General features: G+C 39.8%; 1 protein-coding gene across 2 annotated transcripts; it reads right to left on the bottom strand.

The window, feature by feature from the left end:
* Positions 1-40: 40 nt before the first annotated feature.
* On the bottom strand, positions 41-11393 carry zgc:92360 (uncharacterized protein LOC436988 homolog). 2 transcript variants are annotated; one of them, XM_061680525.1, is made up of 11 exons: positions 11076-11393; positions 7548-7678; positions 7352-7443; positions 7020-7102; positions 6305-6417; positions 4894-5040; positions 4730-4813; positions 4161-4223; positions 2649-2720; positions 1704-1932; positions 41-362 (listed from the first exon to the last, which is right to left on the bottom strand). In XM_061680525.1, the coding sequence occupies exons 1-11, from the start codon at positions 11152-11154 to the stop codon at positions 334-336; spliced, it is 1122 nt and encodes a 373-aa protein (XP_061536509.1). In that variant the 5' UTR covers positions 11155-11393; the 3' UTR covers positions 41-333. The 2 variants fall into 2 exon arrangements, with proteins under 2 accessions (XP_061536509.1, XP_061536510.1); XM_061680526.1 differs by lacking the exon at positions 4161-4223.
* Between the last annotated feature and the right edge of the window lie 15025 nt (positions 11394-26418).

The raw sequence follows: 26418 nt of genomic DNA, 5'->3' as shown, positions 1-26418 counted from the left end.
TGGTGATGTCTAGGAAAACAGAAGTACAACAAGAAAGAAATCTGTTAAACTAATTTATTATGTGTCAATCATTTTGTGTGTTTTAAAATAAAAACCAAGAGTAACCCCTCAAAAAAGTAAACAAAAAATAATAATTGAAAAACATGTTAAAAATGGAGTTAAAAAAAGTACAACAGGAGAGACTTGTTGTGGGCTCGGGTTAAAAGAATGTCACTGGATGGCGCCTTTACACTTTTGAACGGTTGAAATATCGGACCGCTTGTTGCCTGTTACTTTCAGTCCTCATTTTTGGAATACTTAGTGGAAAAATCTGCTGTTTGGTGAGCTGCTGGGTCAATGTCTGTGCTTGAACCAAGCCTCCACTGGAAAAAAAAACAAATGCCCAGATAAGTTACATAAGCAGACATTCATCATATACTGTTTGTATGTATGAAATACATTTGCAAGAAGAAAGTCATACATTTGCAATACAAATGTATATAACTTAATGATAAAAATGCTATAATTTTAAAGACACATTTTGCAGAGAAAAAAAATGCAATTTGTAAGGATTTTGTTTCATTTTACAAGAAATATGTACATTAATTTGTGATTTCTTTTGTAATTTTATGAGAAAACCTTTGTAATTTTCCCAGCAATGTTTCATTATTTCTGCAAGTAACCTTAATGGCAATGAGAGTCAATTTAACTAAAGTTTTATCATTTTAAGCAGTCACAAATGTAGGACGAGAAAAGCTGAAATATTACTAGAAAAACAAATATTTCCATATTTGTTATTTTGAGAGACATGTTCAGTGATTAAGTGATAACATTTTTTAAATGAAAAAAATTATTACTCGAATTAAAAAAAACTAATTTAAAAAAAGAAAAATCAATCAATCTGAATTTTTGCACTCTCAATGTAGTAATTTAAGGATAAAGGTTTAGTTCCATGATCATTTTTTTTTGTAATTTAATAAAAAAAGACGCATATTTTTGTTCAAGAAAATATAGAAGTTTTTTAATTTTGCAAGAAAAGAAAATCATAATTTTGCAAAATAATGGTAATACTTTAACAAAAAAAAAAAAAAAAACATAATTTGAAAAGACATTTGTCAGTTTCACGAGTAAACAATTCCATGATTTATTTTGTAATTTCATGAGAAAATAATGATAATTTGGGCAAAAATGTTTTGCAATTTTTCGAGGACATAACGAGTAAATGAGAGTAATTTTAAGTATAAATTGTATACATTTTAGTAATTTTTAGAGCTTTTTTGTAAATGAGTGAGAAAGTCTCAAATGTATTAGAAAAAGTTGAACTACAACACCACAACCTTACGAAAACAAAGCCGTAATGTGATTTACAAAAACACGATTTAGCAAGATTTTTTTCATTTCTTTTGCAAGAAAACAATACGTAACTTGGCAAAAAAAAAAAAAATTCTCCCCTAAAAAAGAGCAAAGTTGCAAAAAAATTGTTATTTTTAAAAGTAATTTTAGCAAATTTCACAAAATCTTTGTAATTCTGCAAGAAATGTTCAGTGATTTTACCAAGAAAATGTTGGTTACTTTTTCTCTCACAAAATTGTCACAATTTTGTGAGAGCGTTTGTGCTGCTGTTCACATTCACCTCTGCTTATAAAGTGTCTATTTATTTATGTATAGATGTCACTATAGAGGGTTACGTTGAAGATTTAGGGTTAAAAAAACAGTTGTCTCACTGGTGTGCTCCTGAGGGGACATCTGAGCGTTCACGATGTCGTTGAAGAGCTTGAGCCAGTCGTGCTGCTCGGCCTCGGTCTCGCACGTGAACAGGAAACAGCGGTCGGGTGTGACGATGGTGATGCCGTGCTGCCACGCGCCGTTGCAGTAGGTGCCGGCGGGCAGGCCGGCCGACGCGCTGTAGTGCTCTTTGCTGCCCAGGAAAACCTCGCCCTTGGCGAAGGCGTCCTGCAAAGTCAACCGGGAAAAAAATGACTAAAATTGCTGACTTCATGTCAACGAACAGGCACAGAAAACCTAAAAAAAAAAATTCAGAATTTTTAAAATGTTGCAAAAACAAAAAAATATATTTTTGGCAAGAAATTGTTGTAATTATGTGAGCAAATAATTGTGGACTTTTACAGGAACAATTGTGTCAGTCAGCAGGAGAAATTGTGTATTTGGTGAGGAAAAATTCTCTTGATGCGATTTAAAAAATTGTGTCACTATAAGAATAAAAAAAAATGTGATAAAAATTCTGTAAATTTGCAAGATTGTGTTAACGTTTGTGAGACTTTTGGTAATTTGGGGAGAAAACAGGTAATTTTGAAAGTATTTATTTTTTTATTTTTGATGTAAAGAGTTTGCAATTTTGTGTCACCTTACAAGACAAAAAATGTGTATTTAGTGAGAATATTTTTGCAATATTATATTTTTCATGATAAAATTTGCAATTCGTGACAGTGTCACTGTACAATTTGTGGGGGAATTTTGCAAGAATAGTTTTTTCATTTCCCACAATTCATTTTTTTTCTTTAAATTTACACACAAAACTTTTGACATTTTGCGATATAATTGTCCATAATTTTGCAATATATATATATACACATTTTCTTTTTTTTTTTTTTTTTTACTTTTACACAGAAAATTAAATAAGAGATACGTGCAATGTGTGCTTGTCCTACCAGTGGGTCTTTGTAGTACATGAGTCGTCTCTGGTCCAAAGTGAACCAGCGCTTCTTGAAGCCTTCTGTTTGCTATTCACACAAAACAAAAACCTCATGTAGCTTTCGGAACACTTAACACCAGTACTTTTGATATTTTTGCTGTTACTATCCGAGTAGAGGCTGAGGTCAGCTGCAGCAAAGCGGAGACTGTGGAGGACAACGCCCTAGCGACAAGGGTAAACTAACATTAGCGTGTGTATGGGAAATTGTACTACCTGCTAGGACCTGCTTATATCAGCATTTTTCCAACAAATAATGGCGTCCTTTCATCTGTCAGGTGGAAAGACGAAGGGGGAACCCGAGTCTGAGCTCAGCCGGTCATGCTGGTTCAGGTTGCTAAATGGCTAACTGTGCAAACAGCGAATATGAAAGAGGCATTGTTAGCATATGCCCAAGTTGTCTCCTGGATTTGAGTCTTCTAATAGAGCACAGTGTTGTTCCCTAGTAGGCAGCCCATTCACTGTCATTTGGGTGCATGTCATACGCAAAGTCATACAGTGAGCACAAAAGCCTTGAGATACGAGTGCCTTGACTTATGACGTTCTGAGAGAGCCGTGTCGTGTTTTGTGCTCGCATTTTCCGTGTTTGCAGGTAATCTGTAGGGCAGATTTTTATCACTGTGTTTTTATACTATACAACGGCGTTAAGTGCATTTTTTTTCTGCTAAAAAAAAAACACGTCATCATACATTTTGGTGTTTTGGGGGCGCTGGAATGGATTAATTGCATTTTCAATCATTTCAGTGGGGAAAGATGATTTGAGATACTGGTGGCTTGAGATACCAGTTTGGTCACAGATCGGTTTAAACGTGGACCTCAAGACACCACTGGATAGCTTTGGATGAACTTGACAAGTTCAGTTTTTTGCATAAATGAAAAAAGTATTTTCAAAGTGATATATGACATATGACTACTTTCAAATTGGGTCAAAATAAAATCTTTAAAAGTTAATTTATGTAATTGGAGTTTTTGGCAATTACATTTTTATTTGTCTTTATTTTTTTATGTTTATTTCAAATTGTATTCTTTCAATATTTTTTTAATTGAAGTTAGGTAAACAATGTTTCAAATTTCATTAAATTTCATTTTCTTTTTAAGCATTTTTATCTTGTTTTACATAAAAACATTTTACATTTTAAGTTTTTATCTATTTTTAAATATGATACTGAAAAAACTAACTTGACATTGTTTGAAATTTTACAGAAACCTTTTTTGTAATTACATTGAAATATTTTTTTTCAAACATACTCTTTTATGCTGCATCTCTATAAGAGCTAGTTGATACGTCTTTTTATTTGTGACCCGAAGTGTCGCCCTCCACTTTCAAAGACCAAATCCTTTGAGCGCTGTCCACCTTTTACTCAATTTCCTACTTAATTCTTGGAAGTTGCCCTTTGAGGAAAACGAGAAGTTCCTGGCTACAGAAGATGGGAAAATAAATAAATAAATAAATACAGAAGAGTTAACCTACCCTAGGACCCGTCTTCTCCATGTAGCCCTCCTTCAGGAAGTTGCGGGTGAGTTTGGGAACCAGCTGAGTAACATACATTTATAAAAAAAAAATAATACTAAATAAAAAACTCGTAAATGAATGCACCCTTTCACATTTTGTGCGGCAAATCCTCGAAATAATCATTAAACTTTGACGCCACGCTGCACCCACAATAGGCAAGAACCTTCGCAATGCCTGCTTCTCACCGGGGCCTCATTTGGGCCAATTTCACATTTTCAAAATGATGCATTTAATAAAATGCTCTAATCTTAAAATGGAATAATAATTTTTAAAAATAACATTTAAACGTTTTCTTTCAATTGTACACTGGGCCTCATTTGGGCCAATTCCCTCGTAGAAGCTTGTCAAAGAATGAGCCCTGGAATTCTGCCTAAATAGCTGACTGCCTGTTCAATTCTGGGCATGGGTTCCCTGAGACTTTTTCTTGCGTCCTATGATGATAGATATGTCCTCCCAAATTCGTGTCAACCAGTGAATCTGGCGTCCGGCCGGGGCTGAAGCGTTCTAACTTCCCAGTGCGCACTGACCTCGGCATCCGTTGCGCCAGGAAAGGCCACCTTCATGTAGTGAAGCTGGACGGCTCGGATGGAATTGAACCAGTCGACGATCTCCTGCAGGGACAAGGCGAGCGAGGAGTCAGGCCGGGACCAACGCGGGGAGTCCCGCCCTATAGCGCCGCCCCAAGGCGGACCTTGCCGCTGTCGTGGTAAAGGAAGATGTTGCGGGTGCTGTAGTCTTTGAGGTACGTGATCTGCAGGCCGTTGGGGTGACCGATCTTCTCGGGCTGGAAGGTGGCGTTGATGCCGTCCACCTTGATCACCGCTTTGGGCTCCTTGGCCTGCAGGGGGCGGACAATACAAGTTCTTACAAGAAGATCGTTGTGTGTTTTTTTTGGAAAGGGAAACGTATTGTTTTTCATGAAAAAAAAAATACATTTGTTAGGAAATAATTTAATTTTTTTTAGAAAAAAGCCATTTTATTCGAATTTAAGATTCCCTTTTCATGAAAAACTAATTAATCTCATGACAACAGAGTACTATATTTTTTAAAGGTGCCATATTTTACCAAACCAACTTTTTCTAGTATTTGAGATGTAATATTGTTTCTATGGTGCCTCAGTAAACATGTAAAATATGAATTAAAATTGCCCACACATTCCCGAGTTCCAGATGTTTTTCTGCCGAGAGCTCATTAGCGAAGAGCTCCACTTAGCGCTCCACTTCTGAGCCAGAGTTGTTAACATAACAAACGTGTGCGCTCTCACAAGTAGTGAGGGTTGGGTCTTCTACATGGAGGCAACCAATCAGAGGACAGGGGGCGGTCTTAGACAAATATGGACAAAACTGGGTCAAACTGAAATAGCTGTCAGAGGGGCCTTTTCTGGACACTCATATGACAAAACCAATGTGTTTTACCTTTCTTTTCTTTTTTAAATTAAATTGACAGTTATACAAAGTCCATGTTAGAGAGTCACTATATGGAGGTCTAAATAGCCAAAATATGGGACCTTTAAGTCCTTCTTTGAACCACAAAAAGAAAAAGTTACTTTTTTACATTATTTGAGGGAAAAAATATTCTAAAAAAAAAAAAAAAAAAAGATTTAAAAAGGCGGCACAGCGGTCCATTGGTTAGCACATCTGCCTCACAGTTCTGAGAACCGGGGTTCAAATCTCAGCCTCGCCTGTGTGGAGTTTTTCATGTTCTCCCTTTGCCAGCCTGGGTTTTCTCCGGGCACTCCGGTTTCCTCCCATATCCCAAAAACATGCATGGTAGGTCAATTGAAGACTCTAAATTGCCCGCAGGTGTGAATGTGAGTACGAATGGTTGATTGTTTATATGTGCCCTGCGATTGGCTGGTGACCAGTTCAAGGTGTACCCCACCTCACGCCCAAAAGATAGTTGGAATAGGCTCCAGCACGCCCGTGACCATTGTGAGGATAAGCGGTACAGAAAATGGATGTATGGATGGAAGATTTTAAAAAAAAAAAAAACATTTTCTCAAGACATATTTCTCAATGTCATGAGAATAACATTTCAATTTTGTTGTTTGTTTGCATTTAATTTATTTCCATTATTGTTTTTGTACGCGTGTGTTTGCTTACGTCGTATTTGGTGAAGTACTTGAGCGTCCCCTCCCGCTCGCAGAGGACGAATCGCCTGCTGAGGAACTGCCCATTGTCCCGCCCCATTTTCATCAAGGCTCCGTCTCTGGTGGCTGCAGTTCAAAGGTCAATAACTTTTGTCTAAAAAAATTTTTTTCGAAAGAAAAATACTACTTTTTCTTCAAAAATACACACAGAAATCCTAAGATTTGTTTTACCTTTTAGGAATAAATGCTTGTTAAAAAAGAAATACTATACTACATTTTAATCACATTTAAAAAAAAAAAAAAAGAATTCACAAAAAACACTAATTAAAACATTTTTTCTCCCAATTTTTTTCCTTAAATTATTTTCTTCTCAAAAGACAAAAGGATGATAACAACAATTCTCAGAAATACTACTTTTTTCAAAATACATTCTATATATATATATATTTTTTTATAATCAATTAAAAAAATTATTACATTTTTAATAATTCAATTTTTTTTCAAATCCTCAAAAAACACTACTTTAAAAGTACAACTTCTTGCTAAAATAAATGTTCCTTTATAAATACGTTTCTCAAAAAAATGATAAAAATCCCCCCAAATATGACTTTTCCCAAAAATAAATGCTACAATGAAAAACTGTACTAAAAAAATATGACTCTTTTTTTATTTAAAAAATACCCTTTTTAAGGTTTCGCATACATCAGCATGTGTGAGCGTTTACTCACCTTCCTCGTACGTAAACTTGTTGCCGGGTTCGGTGAATTCCTTGCGTTCATACTTTGCTCGTATCCACTGCTCCTTCAGTACCCTGGTAAACAACACATTAAAGCAACACCATGTTAATAGTAGGAGCTTAATACAGCATTGGAATTCATGTGGGTACTACGCTAGCTCGTTTTGAGTCCCACCCTGTCATTGTTGTTATGACAAACCAAATATTGCCAGACCAACCGGGACACATTAAATGTTGAATTAACATGCTAGCATCAATGGTAACTTCCTCATCTAACTCAATAATTTTTTATATGTATATAAAAAAAAAAAAGTCTGTTCTTACTGGCAGTCCTTATGTGACGGCTTGTAGTAGTAAACGGGAACGGCGGCCTCGTATTTGCTCTTCATCCGTTCGTTTCCGTTCTCCGCCATGAACTGCCAAAAATTCCAAAATAAGAGCACAGACAGCACGTCAAAAAAGGGAGCGATGAAATCGTTGAAAAACAATCTACAAAAGGGAGTCCAATCGATGGGGTTACCTGGACCTCGTGGTCCTCCCAGTGGGAAAGACTCAGCGACTTCACCTTGCTGACGTCCGGAATGTTTCGGTGGATGCCGGAACAGGCCAGACAGATGAAAACCCCCAACGAGGTCGAGCCCCAGTCGGGATCTGCGCCACCGTAACAGGAAGATAACTCATTATACCCCAGACAAATTTTCACTGACAATAACGCAATAATAGCGTGAGATAGATCGACACACACTGAGAGAGTATCCAAAAATAAAAACTTAAATAAAGTGATTTAAGTATAATATTACGTTATTGGCTCAGCTATTACATTGTGAAGATTTTAATTTTTTTTTACCAGGCCAATAACATAATACAGTTATAATGGTGTCGTTTGCAAAATTTGATTATGTTCTCGGTAGTTATTACGTTATGGGCTTCTACAAGGCTGATAACTGATATTTGGAGCCGATATTCCTTTGCTGTAAAAAGGGAAAATATTGGCGTACACATTTTCAACAAAACAAAGTCCAATACATTTGTTTAAATGCTTTTAAGCATATGTTTATTAAACCCCTTTTTGGATTTAGAACATGTTATTTATTTATTTTTTTAAAAAGCTGAGACAATTGACACCTTTGTTTTCAAATTCTAACAAAAGGTGCAGGGACCTCCCAGCCTCAGCAGCATGTCCTACTAAGTGAAGTAAATATATATTAAATAAATACATACATATGTACAGTTAACTTTTTGGAGAACTCCCAGCACTTTTTGTTTTTGTGCGAACCTAAAACAAAGATAAATGAAAGATTCACATTTCAGTTACACTGACATTTTGGGAGCTATTTATTTGTTGAAGTTTTCATTTAACTTGATAAGACATGCTGCTGAGCCTGGGAGCTTCCTGCACTATTGGTTTGAATTTTCAAACATAAATGTCTATTGTCGAAGATTTAAAAAAAAACCAAAAAAAAAAAACGATGATGTTGCAAATCTGAAAAGCTGTTTAGTAAACATATGCTTAAAGGCATTTAAATGAAGGGTTGGAGTTTGCATTATTCAAAATGCTGACGCCAATATTTTCCGTCAGCAATTCAATATTGGCTCTGCATATTGGTTATCGGGCTCCTTGACTACTAATAATTGTATCGGCCCTGATACTATTATTTTATTCTCTCACCCAGTGAGAATTGTTAAGAGAATCTCTAAGGAATCTGATGGATAAGCAGCCTAAATAATGGAAGGCAAGACAAGGTTGCGTAATGGAACACGTGACGCTCACGTGTGTTGTGTTGAAAGCAATTGTCGATGTCTGAAAACAGAATAGTGCCAAAAAAGTGGCAGCGTTCAGTGTTTTTAGATGGGAATTGACCTGGCAGTACATCAGCATAATAAAATCTGCATATTAATACAAACTCGTGGGCTGTTACGTAAAAGAAATAAAACACACACACACACACACACAATATGAAACAATACATATTTCAACTTTAAGCTTCATTGGCTTCCTTTGCCTTTTTCTCATCTGGCAAGCAAACATTCTTATCTTACTCTTTTCTCGGAAGATGGCAGAACACAACATTCCCTTAAAGGAGACTGGACCAGACTACAAAAGAGGGCAGAAACTAGCGGGAAGTTTACTTCAAAATCACATATTTTAGCCATATGTTTACGACACTGATGCTTAAGTACATATCGGTGTTTTCATTGTCAGGCCTTACCAGATAACACTTTAGTTATCTTTTTGGGCATGCTCTGCTTATGTGAAACCTTTCAAAAACGCACCGATTTTTGTTTTACCACATTGTTGTCGAGTAGATGTACCCTATAGGCCGGTTGGCTTGGTTTGGTTGAAAGAGTGCGCATTTTCATTGTAAAGCTTAGCCAAGTATCGCTTTTGTTATCTTTTCAGCATGCTTCACGTATGTGAAACTTTGCCAATTCATACTGTTCTTACAAGATTTGACTGATGTAAAAGCACCTAGTACGGTTAGCTTTGTTCAGTTAACCTACTTTTCGGTGGTTTTATTGTAAAATGGCTTTTGTCCGCTTACTGACTGCAGTCACATGGCATGCTACGTCACGTGAAACATTTCAAAAACACTCTTTTTAAAATTATTATTATTATTTTACAAAATTGTTGTCGTGTAAATGTAGCCACGCGCGGTTTGATTTTTGGATATTTGTGTGCGTCAGCTTTACCGATTGCAGTCATAATGCATCGTTTACATGAAACCTTTTGAAAACACACCGTTTTGAAGAGATTCTTGTGATCTAAATGTACTCCAGTGTAGTTTGTTTGCTTCTGTTTGTTGCTTAGGTATTTCCTGTTGTTTTCATTGACAACCTTTACCAAATGCCTCTTTCGCTATCTTTTGGGCATGCTTAGCTTTTATGACACACTTCGGAAACAGGCTGTATTTGTTGCGATTGTTGTCGTGCAAACACACCCGAGTGTAGTTCGTTTGGTTCGGTTTGCTAGAGTATGTCATTTTTGGTGTTGTCGATGTTAAATCACTGATCACAGTCGTACGACATGCTTTGCTGAAGTGAAACCTTTCAAAAACACACTTTTTACGAGATTGTTGTCGTTTAACGAACTCTAGCGTGGTTCACTTGGTTCACTTTGGAGACTACGCATGTTTTGTTGTTTCCATTGTAAAACCTTTTACCAAATATTGCTTTCTCTATCTTATGCATGTCTTTATGTCTCAAAAGTGTTCTCTGTCAATTGACTGTCTGTTGTCGTACTAGAGCGGCTCCAACTACAGGAGACAAATTCCTTGTGTGTTTTTTGGACATACTTGGCAAATAAAGATGATTCTGATTCTGATCAACATGCTTTGTTTGAATGAAATTTTTTGAAATTACACAGCTTTTACAAGATTGCGGTCATGTAAATGCACCCTGACACTGTTTGGCTTGTTTTGGTTTGCCAACTTACATTTTGTTTTTTGGTTGTGCATGTTGTAAAGCGTTACGAAATTTCTCTCGATTACTGATTACAGTTGTACGTCATGCTTCTTTTCCTTGAAACTGTTCAAAAGCATACAGTTTTACGAGATTTTTTTTTCCCACCTAACTATACCCTTGCACAGTTCGGCTTGGTTTGGTTCCTAGGCTTAATATTCCTAGGCTTAATATTTCCCCCAGTGGGTATTGCCCAATGTTCATAAAGATTTTCTTCAAACTTTTTACATGTTTTGGCCTTCCATTCATGAATAAAAATTGCTTTATCATCTCCTTTTTGTCTTTTATATGTCTCCTTTATAACCTAATCTATTCCTAGCCCCACACAATAAAGCTAGCCTTAATACACATTAGGAAAGACTCCACATCGGAGTCCCATTTTGATTTAGAGAAAATTGTAGCTTCCTCTGCATGCCAGCAAAGACTGCTGGAGCAGGCCGAGGGCGTGTGCATCATGTCAGGACTTGCACTAAACTTCTAGTCCTTTTAGATTCTTCACATTGTACAACCAAACTCAAGTTTTTCTTACCCAAAAAGAAAAGAGAAAAAAAATAAGTTAGTTGTCTAGTAAATTAAATGTCCTTCTCACCTGGTGCCCCACAGTCTGCACAGGTGTCATTTCCTGCTCTGTGCAGGATCTCCCTGAGGGCACGAGTGGACATCGACATGAGGGACAGATGGATTTTCCTTCTTATTAGCAGAGAGAGAGAAATAATGATGGTGGTCTGTGGTAGGGGGGGTCTTCCAAGTTGTGTTTCCTCCTGGCTCCCCTGCCGGAAGTGCGCCTCAGGCTGAAGTAACACGATGGCAAAGTCCTCATAGGGTGAGCGCGCCCATGCTGGAGAGACGCAATCAGTGCGTAAATTCCACCAGCGACACAGCTTGCGATTTTGTGTGCGTGTGTAACCCGATACTGTACAAGGAAGTGCATTGCAGAGGGTTGCGCAGACTTGTTTTTTTTCCTCCTGCGTGATTGCGCAAAAACCCACTGCGCATGTTGCACCTGAGGACCTTATAAAAAAAAAAAAAAAAAAAAAAAAAAAAAAGAAGTGGTTGGAGGGGCAGATTAGGTGAGCACAATTGTCCGAGGCAATTCCCTTCCTTGGACGGACATCAATGCAAACCGGATTTGGCAATCTGCTCTGGAGCTCTAATTTACAAAATACACAACTTAAAAAAATCTAATAAAATTAAAATGAAATATTTGAAATGCACAAATAAATGGCACCTGTTGCACCTGAACCTCAAAAGAATAAATAAATAAATAAATACCCCTCCTTGAGCCGTCACCTTATCGTGGTGGAGGGGTTTGTGTGTCCCAATGATCCTAGGAGCGAAGTTGTCTAGGGCTTTATGCCCCTGGCAGGGTCACCCATGACAAACAGGTCCTAGGTGAGGGACCAGACAAAGCACAGCTCAAAGACCCCTTATGATGGCGACAAACTATGAACTCAGTTTTCCCTTGCTCGGACGCGGGTCACCGGGGCCCCCCTCTGGAGCCAGGCCTGAAGGTGGGGCTCGAAGGAGAGCGCCTGGTGGCCGGGCCTGCACCCATGGGGCCCGGCCGGGCACAGCCTGAAAGGGTAACGTGGGTCCCCCTTCTCATGGGCTCACCAACTGCGGGAGGGGCCATTGGGGTCGGGTGCAGTGTGAGCTGGGCGGTCGCCGAAGGCAGGGACCTTGGCGATCCGATCCCCGGTTACAGAAGCTGGCTCTAGGGATGTGGAATGTCACCTCTCTGGCAGGGAAGGAGCCCGAGCTGGTGAGTGAGGTCGAAAAGTTCCGACTAGATATACTCGGATTCGCCTCCACACACAGCTTGGGCTCTGGTATCAGTCCTCTCAAAGCTTCCACCACATTGTTCTCTGCTCTGCCTTTGTCTTCCTCTCCACCACCAGAGTCATCTTACACACCATCATCCAAAGGTGTCTCGCCACACTCTCCCCTACCACTACCTTACAGTCGGTAACCTCCTTCAGATTACATCGTCTGCACAAGATCTAATCCACCTGCGTGCTTCTACCTCCACTCTTGTAGGTCACCCTATGTTTCTGCCTCTTATGGAAAAAAAGTGTTCACGACAGCCATTTGCAACCTTTTCGCAAAGTCTACCACCATCTGTCCCTCTAAGGGGTTGGACTCTATTCCACTCTGGAGTTGCCCACGGTGAGAGGCGCCAAGCAGGTGTGGGTATACGTATTGCCCCCCGGCTCGGCGGCTGTACGTTGGGGTTCACCCCTGTGGACGAGAGGGTAGCCTCCCTCCGCCTTCGGGTTGGGGGATGGGTCCTGACTGTTGTTTGTGCCTATGCACCAAACAGCAGTTCAGAGTACCCACCCTTTTTGGAGTCCTTGGAGGGGGTGCTGGAGAGCGCTTCCGCTGGGGACTCCATCGTTCTGCTGGGGGACTTCAATGCTCACGTGGGCAATAACAGTGAGACCTGGAAGGGCGTGATTGGGAGGAACGGCCACCCCGATCAGAACCCGAGCGGTGTTCTGTTATTGGAATTCTGTGCTCATCACGGATTGTCCATAACGAACACCATGTTCAAGCATAAGGGTGTCCACACGTGCACTTGGCACCAGGACACCCTCGGTCGCAGTTCGATGATCGACTTTGTGGTCGTGTCATCGGACTTGCTGCCGCATGTCTTGGACACTCTGGTGAAGAGAGGGGCGGAGCGGTCAACTGATCACCACCTGGTGGTCAGTTGGCTCCGATGGTGGGGGAAGATGCCGGTCTGACGTGGCAGGCCGAAACGTATTGTGAGGGTCTGCTGGGAACGTCTGGCAGAATCCCCTCCCACCTCCGGCAGAACTTCACCCACGTCTCGGGGGAGGCGGGGGACATTGAGTCAGAGTGGACCATGTTCCATGTCTCCATTGCTGAGGGATGCCGTCAAGCTGAAGAAGGAGTCCTATTGGGCCTTTTTGGCCTGTCGGACTCCTGAGGCAGCTGATGGGTACGGGCTGGCCAAGCGGAATGCGGCTTTGGTGGTCGCTGTGGCAAAAACCCGGGCATGGGAGGAGTTCGGTGAGGCCACGGAAAAAGACTTCCGGATGGCTTCGAGGAAATTCGGGTCCACCATTTGGCGTCTCAGGAGGGGAAAGCATTGCACCACCAACACTGTGTAGAGTGGGGATGGGGCGCTGCTGACCTCGACTCGGGACGTTGTGAGTCGGTGGGGATAATACTTTGAAGACCTCCTTTGAAAGAGGAAAAAAAAAAAAAGAGAAGTCAAGTCACTCAGCAGTATGTAATATAGAATATGACCAGTAGGGGGAAACAGTGCACCATGTTTGGACTTTGTGGCGGCAGTGTGGGGCATTTAAATAAATAAATAACTTTAATCATCGCTATTATTTCATCACATTATAAACAAAGATTTAAATTTGAATAAGCGGAAAACATTTAGTCTCTTGCTGAAAGTCATAGATGATTGACAGATAAAACTGAGTCCAATCCTGTGATTTGTTTTAAAATACTGTATAAGAGAACATTATGAGCTTTTGTTCAATTGCACATGCACATGAAAACAAACAAGACGTTGAAAGAACAACACACTACCGAAACCAGAATGAAAGACACAGTCCAGTATAGATGCCCTACACTAAAACAAGCAAAACACCCAATCAAAAACTGCAAAAACAAACAAAGATGAAATTGAAAGAGGCATGACTAGAATAAGAGACAGCACTGTCAAGATGCCATATATTAATAACAACAGGAAACAAATTAAAACTAAAATAGCAACACAAATGACCCAAAATTGCAGACACACCACAGTACAGACACAGTTAAAAGAACAACAAACGAGTGTGACAAGAATGAAAGATACAGTTCAATGAAGATGACATACTGTACATTTTAAACAGCAAACACAATTTAGAAAAACCTCACAAAGTATAGCAAGAAAAAGAAAAAGTAATGCACAGATAATGAAGAAACAAAGATGAAGTTGATACCAACAAATGAATGACTGAAAGAAACAGTCTAATCTCGACATCATACATTAAAAACAAATCACAGTAGTAGCAGGCAGACAGACCAAAAATAATGTTAAGTTGCAATGCACGTCGAAATACAGACAAAATTGAAAGAACAACAAATGATTGTGACTAGAATGAAAGAGAATACTGTCAGGTTGGTGGTCTGCATTCAGAACACCAGGAAACAAACGCACACACAAAGAACAGCCTGGACAAAAAAAACAAAAACAAAATGATACAAAGATACACGAGACAAAGTTGAAAGAACAACCGAGTACGACTCGAATGAAGGACACATTCCAGTCAAGATGGCCTACCTTAAAAACACTACTAAATAAATAATGCACAAATAACGCCAGGAAAAACAATCAACAAGTCACGCTGCATGTCGAAACAACAAGATGGCCTCCATTAAAAACAATAAATATGCATAAAAAAATTGATACGCAAATTATAGCAGGACTAAGTCAACAAGGCGTGCTGCATGAAGAAACAGACGAGCGCGACAAGAATGGAGGACACACACAAAACAAGAACAAAAAAACTACTTGTAATGTGTTTTTTTAGTAAGAAAAATATTGCTCCATAAGTGCAGTACAGTAATGTCATAATTACATAGAACGTAAAGAGATTAAAGTGTCTTTGCCACGTTTTGTTTCAATTCAATGGAAATTGTGCCGCTATTCCTGGGGGCAGCAGAATACATTGCTTGGATGGCAGCGAATACATGGAGAGAAATCTTAGCTCCTCAGTAAGCCGCCGTAATATTAGTTGTTCTTGGCAGAGGATAAAGAATCAATGCTTATTAGTATTGTGACATTGTCTATCTGGAGGTGTTGCTACCGTTTGTGTTCATGTATAAATTGTTTAAAAGTTTATAACTACCTGTCTGCGTAGATTTTCAGTGATCCAGGTCATAGTAATCCACAAAGGTTGAATCAAGGCAATTGGGCTGTTCTTGTACGTCGAAGATGTTTCACTTTAACCCAAAAGGCTTCTTCAGGACTAAATTGCCAGTGTGGAGTCCCTCTATTAATGTCTTGGTGGGTGTGTTCCCTAAGGGGCGTCAACAATAAAGTGTTTGTGCCCGGCGTGGTTAGTGGAACTGCATACCAATCAGTAGTTCACTTGTCTTTTGGCAGAACAACTCATTGAGGCAACTCTTCCTGTTGAATGTGGAGATCTTTGGGGGGAGAGATGTCAGGGAATTGTCATCGATAGGTGATGCCTCAAACCTCTTACTCTGTTTAGAGATGGCTTTTCTAGTTTAACATAGACGGCTTTTTTCACACACCTTTCAAACCAGCAGTCCTCCTTGTCCATAATGTGGACGTTGTTGTCCTCAAAGTAATGTCCTTTCTTTCTTTTTTATCCTGAGATGCAAATGAACCGTGATTCTGGACCTGATGGAGCCTCCCGTCGATGCCGCGCCATGCGCCTGTACAGCGGCTGCTTCGTCTCTCCAGTGTAGAGGTAATTGCAATCCTTATTGCAATGCACTGCATAAAAATTTTATTACCGACCACAATATCAATGCTCGTTTAATTAGCCAGTCTATAGCATTTCCCATTATGTGTTAGCATTAATCTAACAGGCAAAGTTACAGTATGTGCTTGTTTTGAATACACAATGCCTAATTCTTTTGTTTTATGTTTAGTTTGACAGTAAACTTCAATTGGGATCGGCATTAAAAAGCTTGAAGCTGTTTTTTAAGAATTGCCAGAAAGAAAGTGAGAGTTCACGGTCACTGTACAGCAGTTGTAGTTTTTTGCTCACAAGTCAAAGCAAAAAATTGTCTGAACGACGGCTTGTATCTAAAAAAAAAAAAAAAAAGTGAGTCGGATTACTTACCACTGAATTGCTGAGATAAGCAGTATAGACATCAAAGCAGCATGACTAGAATGTAAGACAGTCTACGCATGCTTGCTTCTCTTAGAAATACAAAACAGAGAGGCAGTAATACGAGATAAAGCATTCAGGAATGAAAAAAGGAAGCTCATGTAATTGTAGGTATCTCCTGTCATCCTGCATACACACAAAAAAAGCTTTTCCTCTTTAACTCCATCGGGTTTCAGGGTTCGGAGCCTTGTTCAAGTAAGAATTCCATCTGTGTGTGACCTTTGCGAGGCCTCACCTGCGCTGGTGTTTGCGCTCAGCCGAGCACAGAGGGTCAAAGCCAGTTTAACGAGGTCCAGCCCGAGCGCAACTTCCCGTCGGAACAGGAATAGATTGGACGCTTTCTCCAAAAATCTAATTTTGCCTGACTCGCTCATCTCTACAGAATTGGGATGAGGCTCTGACTTCTTCCCCAGGGAAGAAGCAGACAGATTTATATCGGGAGCGTTCATACAGGTCAAATTTCATCCACATGCAGAATTCACTCGGTGTCGGAGGGAGCAAAAGGTCATTAAATCCCCAGAAAAAAAAAAAAAAAAAGACCAGCTGATCTGATGATATTTTAGCTGGAAGTGCATGAGCATGTTCAGTTGTGTTTTACTAGGGTGCATTTGCATTGCTGCCACTTCTGAATCCAACTGGCATCGAAGCATTTTATAAGCATTTGATTTTCATTTGACCAAGTGTATAAATTAAGACTAGAATTTTGGTTGAAAAAGATTTGCAAATCATTGTATTTTGTATTTATTTACCTTTTACACAAAAGTCACAACTTCATTGTGAATTGAAATGTTCCTTATAAAAATAAATATTATATAATTTATCCATCCATCCATTTTCTGTACCACTTATCCTCACTAGGGTCGTGGGCGTGCTGGAGCCTATCCTAGCTTTCTTCAGGCAGGAGGCGGGGTACACCATGAACTGGTTGCCAGCCAATCGCAGGGCACATATAAACAAACAACCATTCGCACTCACATTCACACCTACGGGCAATTTAGAGTCTCCAATCAACCTACCGTGCATGTTTTGGGATGTGGGAGAAAACCCACGCAGGCACGGGGAGAACATGCAAACACCACACAGATCGGGCCAGGTATTGAACCCCGGTCCTCAGAACTGTGAGGCAGATGTGCTAACCAGTCGACCTATATAATGTACATTACATATTATTATATGTTGTTATAATATGTATGTTTTTTTAAATTTTTATATTTTCAACATATGTTTTATTATTTTCCAGTATACCTTCCTTTAATGAGGCTTATCATTAAATTTAAGCATTAGACAATGAGATGAAAGACTGACAGTCTTTAATTTTTCATATCAGATTTTTTGAAACATAATTAGTTCAAAGAGAAAAAAAAAAGCTTTCAAAGCTTTTCCACACGCAGGGAAGGACGTGATTATTTTCCCCATCTCGTTATAATCTGCTTCAATGTCAGCTAATGCTGGTTAAAGAGTTCTAGTGTCATCCCTTATTAAGTACTTTAAATAAATTGCTGCTGCTTAGGTCTCCTTCCCTCTGGAATATCCACATTCACCCTGAGAGGTGTAACGTTTTATATATATATATATTTTTTTAAAGCGTATTTTACGCCTGTTATGTAACCCGCAGGGCAAACGATTGGTCCTCATCTTGGGGTGTGATGAGTGGGGGGAGCCTTAAAGCAGATATCATGCTTTTATATTAATTCATAAATATAGACAGCAAATTGCATGTATGGCAAACATACAGTAAGCACACAGTGTGGGTGTTTTTATACATGTACTTTATATTTGACCCGTGGTGAAGGGTCGCCTGCCAAGCTTGATTCTTTGAGCGATGACAAGGTTTTATGATTTAAAGCCTTTAAACACGCTGAACGGCACGTTTCAGAACCGCGTCAGCTTGGGACAACCTTTGGTTGAACTTGGAGATGTTGACACATGGTAAAAAGAAGCGAAAGGAGTCTGAAAAGGAATGAAATGTCGAGAAAACATTTGGAATTGAACCAAAAAAACCTTTCGGGAAAACTAAAGTATATATCAATTGTCATTTGGATGTCAGCAAAATGACCGTGTGACAACCTTGCTGGAACAAGGGCCCACTTTTGAGAGTGCTTGGGGATGTTGACGCATGGTGAAAAGAAATGAAAAGATTCTGAAAAGGAATGAAATGTCGTGAAACCATTTGTACTAGCATCACAAAAAAGTTCTGGAACGATAAACTTGTGTCAATAGACGTGTGAGAACGTTGGTGAGTTTGATGATGTTGACATGGCAAAAAGAGTAGAAAGAGGAATGAAATGCTTTGGAGTGTGGGACCATTTGGAGTCCAGCCAAAGAGAAATCCGAACACGTAGGCCTCAAAAGTCAAAAAGATGTCAACAAAATTACTTTGTGAGAACCTTGAAGATGTTGACACATGATAAAGAGGAACAGAAAGAGTCTAAATACTTTAGGAATGAAATGCAGTGGCAACATTTGTAGTTTAAGTCAAAGTGTTAAACAGACGCCAGCAAAATGACCGTGTGACAACCTTACTGGAATGAGGGGCCACTTCGGAGAGAGCTCGGGATGTTGACACATGGTGAAGAGTGTAAAGAGAAATGGATCGCAGTGTAACCATTTGTAGATCAACCCAAAAACATTTCTGGACTGATGGGGCTCAAAAGTCAAACGGATGTCAGCAAAATGACAGTATGACAACCTTACCAGAATCAGGTGCCACTTTAGAGAAAGCTTGGGGATGTTGACACATGGTGAAAAGCGTATATAGAGGAATGGATCTAACCATTTGAAGCCCAACCAAAAAAAACCTCTGTGGAAAGATATGACTCAAAAGTCAAACAGTTGACAGAAAAATTACTTCGTGGCAACCATGGAGTGAGCTTAAAGATGTTGACACATGGTAAAAAGAGGCAAAAAGAGTCTAAAGAGGAATAAAGTGCAGTGGAACCATTTGTAGTTCAAGCCAAAAAAAAAAAAAAAAAAATCTTTCTGGAAAGATATGTCTCACAAGTCAAACGGACAACAAAATTACCTTGTGACAACCCTGGATTTAGCGTTGAGGTGTTGACACAAGGTAAAAAGTGTCAAAAGCGGAAAGAAATGCAATGGGATCATTTGGAGTTTAACCAAAATATATTTATGCAAAGGTAAAGCTCAAAAGTTAAACGGATGTCAACAAAATTACCTTGTGACAACCTTGCTAACTGTAAAGAAACCTTGTAGATGTTGACATGGTAACATTTTTCAACGTCATAAAGCAAACCAGCGTATGTGGCTGGATCTGCAGTTGTCTTGTTTTTTTTTTTTTTTTTTAAGAAAAGACCACCGTAGTGTAGAGTGATGACAGTAATGACTTTGTCAAAAGCGTCAAGGGAACGGAATAACAAGCAGCGTGATTGACTTTGATTGGCGGTTGGCAACGAGCAACAGTGACCAGCCTCCATCACCGTGACAACCTAAACACGACGTGAATTGTGCACGGCTGTCAAAACAATCATTGTTTGTTGGATGAAGGTGACAGAGCATGGGATGATACCCTACTTACTCACCTAGGGACAATAAGAACAGATGGCTTGATCTTGAACACGATTATACTACATCAAATGTCAGAGAAGCAGCAATAACAATCATTCTGCTGCTGCTCGAGTGCTAACTCAAACTATGAGGAGACCTCTTAACTGGACAAGTCATGTTTTGCTGAAAATGTGTTAAAAATAAAGAAAAAAAAAAGAATCTCATGCAAGCAACTGGGGGCAAGCATGCTGTTACTCCTTATTAGAATTGGAAGAAGAGATTTCTCCGGTACTATCTTCACTGCAGTAAAATTTCCAAAAACTGAAATCCATCTCCTCAAAATTAAATATTAAATTCAAAAAAATATTTTTCTAACATCTTTTAAGGCAAATAATTGTAATTCCATTCAATTACAGAGCAATATATTTCCTTCCAGGGGTTTTTGGGAACTTAGTATTCTGCTGCTAGAGTGCTGACTAAAACTAGCAGAAGAGATCATATTTCTCTGGTGCTTGCTTCACTGCACTGGCAAATTATTTAAAAAAACAACAATAACGATAATAATGCAGTTTAACATGGAATACCGATATTTCCCATGTTGTAACATAAAAAAATACAACGAAATAAATGGTTTCTTAGTTATAGAACATTATTTAATTTTTTTGCAATATCATAGGCTGCTGCCATTTGAGTGCTAACAAGAATTAGGTGAAGGGATTGTATTTTATTCCTATGCTTGCTTCAATGGACTGGCTGCCTGCAAATTGCAGAATTAACCCTCAGACACTAGCTTCATCCGTCATGGTGACTTGCCCTACAGAATCCAAAAGGAAAAAGCACTGGTCTTTGGGGACATTGTTAATTTCCTTACACAAACAAATGCTTTTTGAAGCTATAAGGCAAGCGGCTCTATAGATAGAGGAAGACACTTTTCCAAACGATTGCAAGTTACTGTTCCCTCGTTGCCAAATCACACGCATACACTTGAGTGTAAATGAAGGACATGGAAGCATACAGCTCATATATGGACAGGCGTGCTCAGGCATCATCAAACAGAATTAAAAGAGACGCAGACGTGTCGGAAACTTCCAACCCTCTTCTTGCCGTCAACATCAATTAAATTGGACTGGATATCAATCAAAGTCAATAGGGTTCTTGTTCTGACATAAGAATAATGCATGGGGGGCGGGGGGGGGATAAATAAAAATAAATCAAGGAACAAACGTCCGTTCCATCCTGACAATCCACTGTTTTTTGTTATTGAAAACTAGTAGGGTTGCTTTTGCTGACATACAACAACAACAACAAAAGTTTTGTCAAAATCAGTAAGATGTTGAAAAGTATTATGTAGCTCAGAGTCACTAAAAATCTCACAGAGAAACGCTAATTGGTCGCAGAGCTCTCTCCCCCTCCCATCTAGTTCTTCGGGCTTCTCCCGGCGAGTCCTACATCCCATTGCCTTTCCTCTCAACCTTGAGCACCTGCTTCATTAACGACCAGCATCTGCCGCCTGCAGCCGGTTAGCGAGTCCGGAGCGGTGGCCGATTTTGCCAGAATTCCTCCACCACGTCGCTGATATTTTATTTATTTTTTTTTACAATCACTGCACTTGATTACAGGTGTCATTTTGTTGAATGTTTACTCTAACGCGGCTTCATTGCTGACTGAGTAAAGAACAAATGTGTGCCATTTTATTCATGACACGTGTCCACTTTGACACATTTTAATCATTCATGTGGATGAACTGGCTATTAGAAAGACTGCAATGCATAGTCTCCGGAGTGCTAATGCTGCTGCTCAAGTGCTAACTAGCAGGTTGCGTTTGTTGTATTTTTAATACTTCCAACCAAATGCAGCCGTAGTGTTTTACGATTATTGCAATTCTTGTTTGGCAAGCAGCACCAGCACACCTCTGAAGAGCTCCAGAATCCTGCTGCTTAAGTGCATACTAGAATGTTTGATTCTCCATTGACAGGCAAAACCAACACATCTCAGACAGTCTCCCAAATGCTCCTACTGCTGCTGCCCGAGTGCCGACTAGAACTTGGCTTTTTTTTGCAAGTCATATACATACATATATACATACATATATATATATATGTATATATATATATATATATATATATATATATATATACACATACATACACACATATGTATACGCACATATACATTTGCATAGTTTGCACCAGCAAGTCTTTGAAAGTCTCCAGAATGCTGCTCCTACTGCTGCTCGAGTGCTGACTAGAACTCGGAGGACTTCGTTGACCACTAAATTAGCATAGTTGGACTTCAATAAAATGGCTTTGCAACTTAATGATCGTGGGAAAATGTGGGAATTTATTTTAGCCTTGTAGCACCTTCTTTCATTGTCGTGTCTTGTTTCACATCAACGCTCGAGCGTTGCGGCACACTCGACGGGGGAGGCAGGGACAGTAATTACACGGCCCCGCCTCTTCAGACTGTGCCGTGCATATTAAGCGGCTATCTCTGTGGCACACCACTCACCCTCTGCGGCCTGTAAATGCATCCTTTTTAATTGAATAAGAATCCAAATGAAAACAGTCCTTCTGTCTTGGGTCAGATACCATTCAAAATCAATTGGTTTCTTGCACCAACAAGGAATAATGGTACCTGCAAGTTTGAAGGTTGTTTAAAAATTGTGAATGGCAGAGATCTTCAAAGAGTAGCGCTGTGATACAAACTGCACCTACCAACTGTTCCAGGGAGCTGAAAGAAAAAAATTGTAACGATGTTTTACCCTTTGTTACATCAGTGATCTTGACTCGCATAATGTTCAAAATCAATTGGGTTCTTTCTTACACCCTAAAACCGGGAATCCGGATGACAATCTCAGGAAAAAAAAGTTAATAAATAATATAACTACATGAATAAAATAATGAATTTGCTTCGATCCCTATCGTACTGGTGGTGATGTCGCCGTCACTACTACGCCGGGACCTGCGGGACCAAAATACTGTTTGTGCTCTTACCAGAAAGATGTCTGGGAGACGTCTCCAAACAACGTGACAACCAATTCAACCTGAAGTCGCTAATATACGCCTATATACAGTATAGTATATATTTTTAAATATGTATATAATGTATATTATCCGTGCACGCTCTCTTGCTCATCTGGCAGAGCAGGAGAGTCCTCTGACGAAGAAAATGTGTTAACCTCCATAAAACTCAAAATATTGGGGCGATGGTTCTGATATTTTCTGAAGTTGAAGTGGGCAGGTAGAGCTGTCCATCTAAATTTTGGTGATGATTCCTTGCAGTTTTGTGACATTAAGCTACGTAAAGGTTTTTCTCCATAGGAAGCATATAGAGGAGTCGCCAAACGGTCTCCAATGAAATCGAACATTCGATTTCTCTGTGACTCCTTGGCGACCACTTAGCTAGTCTCCAGGAGATATCACGGAGACTCGAGTCGACATCAGGTCACCAACTAAGTATCCAGGCCAGTGAGATAGGGGTCTTAGTTTTCACCAGCAAGTCTGCAAATTTCTAAAGTGCTGCTGCTCGATTGCTGAATAGCACTAGGAGGACTATTTTGGGGAAGCATTTCCTTACTATCTTAAGCTTGTGTTTTGACATGCACCACCAGCAAGTCTCTAAAACTCTTCACATTGTTGCTGCTCGAGCACTCGCCACAAAAAGGACTCTTTTTTTCTTGCTAATAAATTAGCTTCGTTTGCATTAGCAAGTCTGAAACTCTACATAATGCTGTTGCTCAAGTGATCACTACAACTGTGAGGACTTTTTTTTAAACTAATGAATAGTAGTTAGTTTTAATTAGTTGGCACCATCGAGTTTCTGAAAGTCACCAGAATGCCCCTGCTGCTGCTTGAGTGCTGGCTAGAATAAGGACGACTATTTTTTTAACGTTCTTAGTTTGTTTTGTAAGTCTCCAGAATGCTGCTACTGCTGCTCAATTGCTGACTAGAACTAGGGTGAACTGTTTTTTTTTTTTAAATTTCCTTTGTTTGCACCAGCAAATCTATGAAAGTCTCCAGAATGCCCCTGCTAGTGCTCGAGTTCAGATGAGAGTAAAGAGGAGGTTTTTTGTTTTAATATAAACTTGCTTATTTTTCTCCCGCAACTATCTGAAAGTCTCCAGAATGTTTTAGTTAGAGTGCTGACTAGAACTAGCAGGATTACTTTTTAAAAAGACAAATAAACTGACAGTGTCGAGAATACTGCCGCTCGAGCACTGAATACAGCTAGGAGAATTTTTTTTGTTTGGTCCTGTTGCTGCTCAAGTGCTGACAAGAACTATGAGGACAATTTTAATTGATATGGTGGTATACCAGATCTTATTGTGTCCGTGTGTCCAAAATGACTGGTCAGAGACGGTCAGCTGCTGAAAAGCTTGTTTTATATGACACCAGAGTGACGTTTGGAAAAACAGAAACAGAACCGCACATGCAATTAGGGGGATGTAAGGGAAGGAGGTGTGGGGAGACTTGTGGTGGGGGGTTGGGGTTAGGGGTACGGATGGGGGTTCGGATACACATCACATGTAACAACAACTTTTCTGTGACCTTTGAATCCCACTGGTATTTGCATTCAATTACATAAATATAATCTCTATTCTCACACATCTAATTGTACATCTACTATAACATATTGCATATCTCCAATGTGTGCGTGTGGGGGGGGGGCTTTGGGGGAAGACTCAATACTTATCTAACACTGCAGTTTCTCCAAGGAAGTCCGATGATGAAGTCTCAGCTACAAAAAACACTGTGTTGACATCTCTGCTTCATGCATGTGTGTGTGTGTCCACCTGAGGTCTACACAACGGCATGTCGCAAAAAGGAGACTGCCATAAAGATCGGACCAGCTCCAATTAGCCACCGGCGGACGGAAAAAAATAAAAGTGATAAATGAGTCTTTTGTTCCACACGGCTTGCCGTAGTTTGTTTGTTCTCTTGCTACACGTCGGCAGACCTGAGTCAGATAAGTGTTTGGAAAACAAAAACTGAGAGTGATCGTTTTCAGCATTGGTTTAATAGCCTTAAAGGAGACATATTATGCATTTTTTTTCTCCCCGACATGCTAAACTGTGCATTTACTAGCATCCCAGCTCTGCTTAGCTTTCATGGCGTGATTGCGTTTCCATGTAGTCTCTCATTTGCAAAAAAAAAAAATGGTGAATGTAAATGGTGAATCTTTGCCTTGGTAGCTGCCAATTCATGGGTAGAGAAACTGTATTATGTCTATTATGTATGTCTGTATTATGCCAGTCACCAAACTGCTGCTCCTGATGCTTGAGTGCTGACTAGAACTTCCTTCCATCCATCCATCCATTTTCTGTACCGCTTTATCCTCACAAGGGCTGCGGGCTGACTAGAACTTAGAGGACTATAAATATATTTGCTTGGTCGAACTTCGATAAAAGTGGCAGCACCAGCAAATCACTGAAAGAGTCATCAGTTCCAGAATGCTACTGCTCAAGTGCTAACTAGAACTGGTGGGAAATACATTTACTGTGGACAGTATTATGCCTCTGTAAGTCTTTAGAAGACTGCTGCTGATGCTGCTTGAGTGATAACTAAATGTAGGACCATGTTTTTCAGAAATACATTCTGTGAGATCTCGTTCTATGAAAGACTCTCCATTTGGTCCAGAATGCTGCTGCTGTAGTGCTGACTAGTACAATTTTTTCACAAGTACATTTGTATGCATTTATTAAAAAGTTACTTTCCATAATATGTCCCCTTTAAAAAACAAGGCATTGGCGCAAGGAACAGCGAGTGAAAAAACAGCCAACAGGTGGTGCAACACAGAAAAACTAAACTCGCCAGGATACATATATAAGACTGTTTTAAACCCAGGTGGGATGGATGATAAATTTCCATGCAGCCCCTCGACGCCATACCTGCGGTTAAACACAACATGTTTGGGCATCAAAGACTGATGCTGACAGTATCTGGCCCACATCTGCACTCTTTTGAACCACACATTTTTAGCCCTTTTCGTGGGTATGCAGGCACGACTAAGGAGCCCACGTATTCTGTTTAATATTCCACATTCAGACCCTACAAGTGACGAAGACCTGTTTCCATCAAGCAGCAATATTATAAGATATGGTAAGGAATTCGTTGTCCAAAGTCTCGACTTAACCGTGAAGGAAGTCAAACATACTGAGATGCACTATATTGCCAAAAGTATTCGCTCACCCACCCAAATAATCGGAATCGGGTGTTTCAATCACTTCCATGGCCACAGGTGTATGAAATCAAGCATCTAGGCATGCAGACTGTTTTTACAAACATTTGTGAAAGAATGGGTCGCTCTCAGGAGCACAGTGAATTCCAGCGTGGAACTGTGATACGATGCCACCTCTGCAACAAGTCCAGTCGTGAGATTTCCTCGCTCCTAAATATTCCACAGTCGACTGGCAGCTGTATTGTAAGAACGTGGAAGGGATGCTGAGGCACATAGTGCGAAGAGGTGGTTACGTTTCTGCCGAGTCAATCGCTACAGACCTCCAAAGTTCATGTGGCCTTCAGATTATTTTAAGAATAGTGC

Source organism: Phycodurus eques, chromosome 6 (genome assembly GCF_024500275.1).
Source record: "Phycodurus eques isolate BA_2022a chromosome 6, UOR_Pequ_1.1, whole genome shotgun sequence".
NCBI classification, from domain to species: domain Eukaryota; kingdom Metazoa; phylum Chordata; class Actinopteri; order Syngnathiformes; family Syngnathidae; genus Phycodurus; species Phycodurus eques.
The sequence above is the reverse complement of the archived record's forward strand: the minus strand, read 5'-3'. Positions and strand labels throughout refer to the sequence as shown.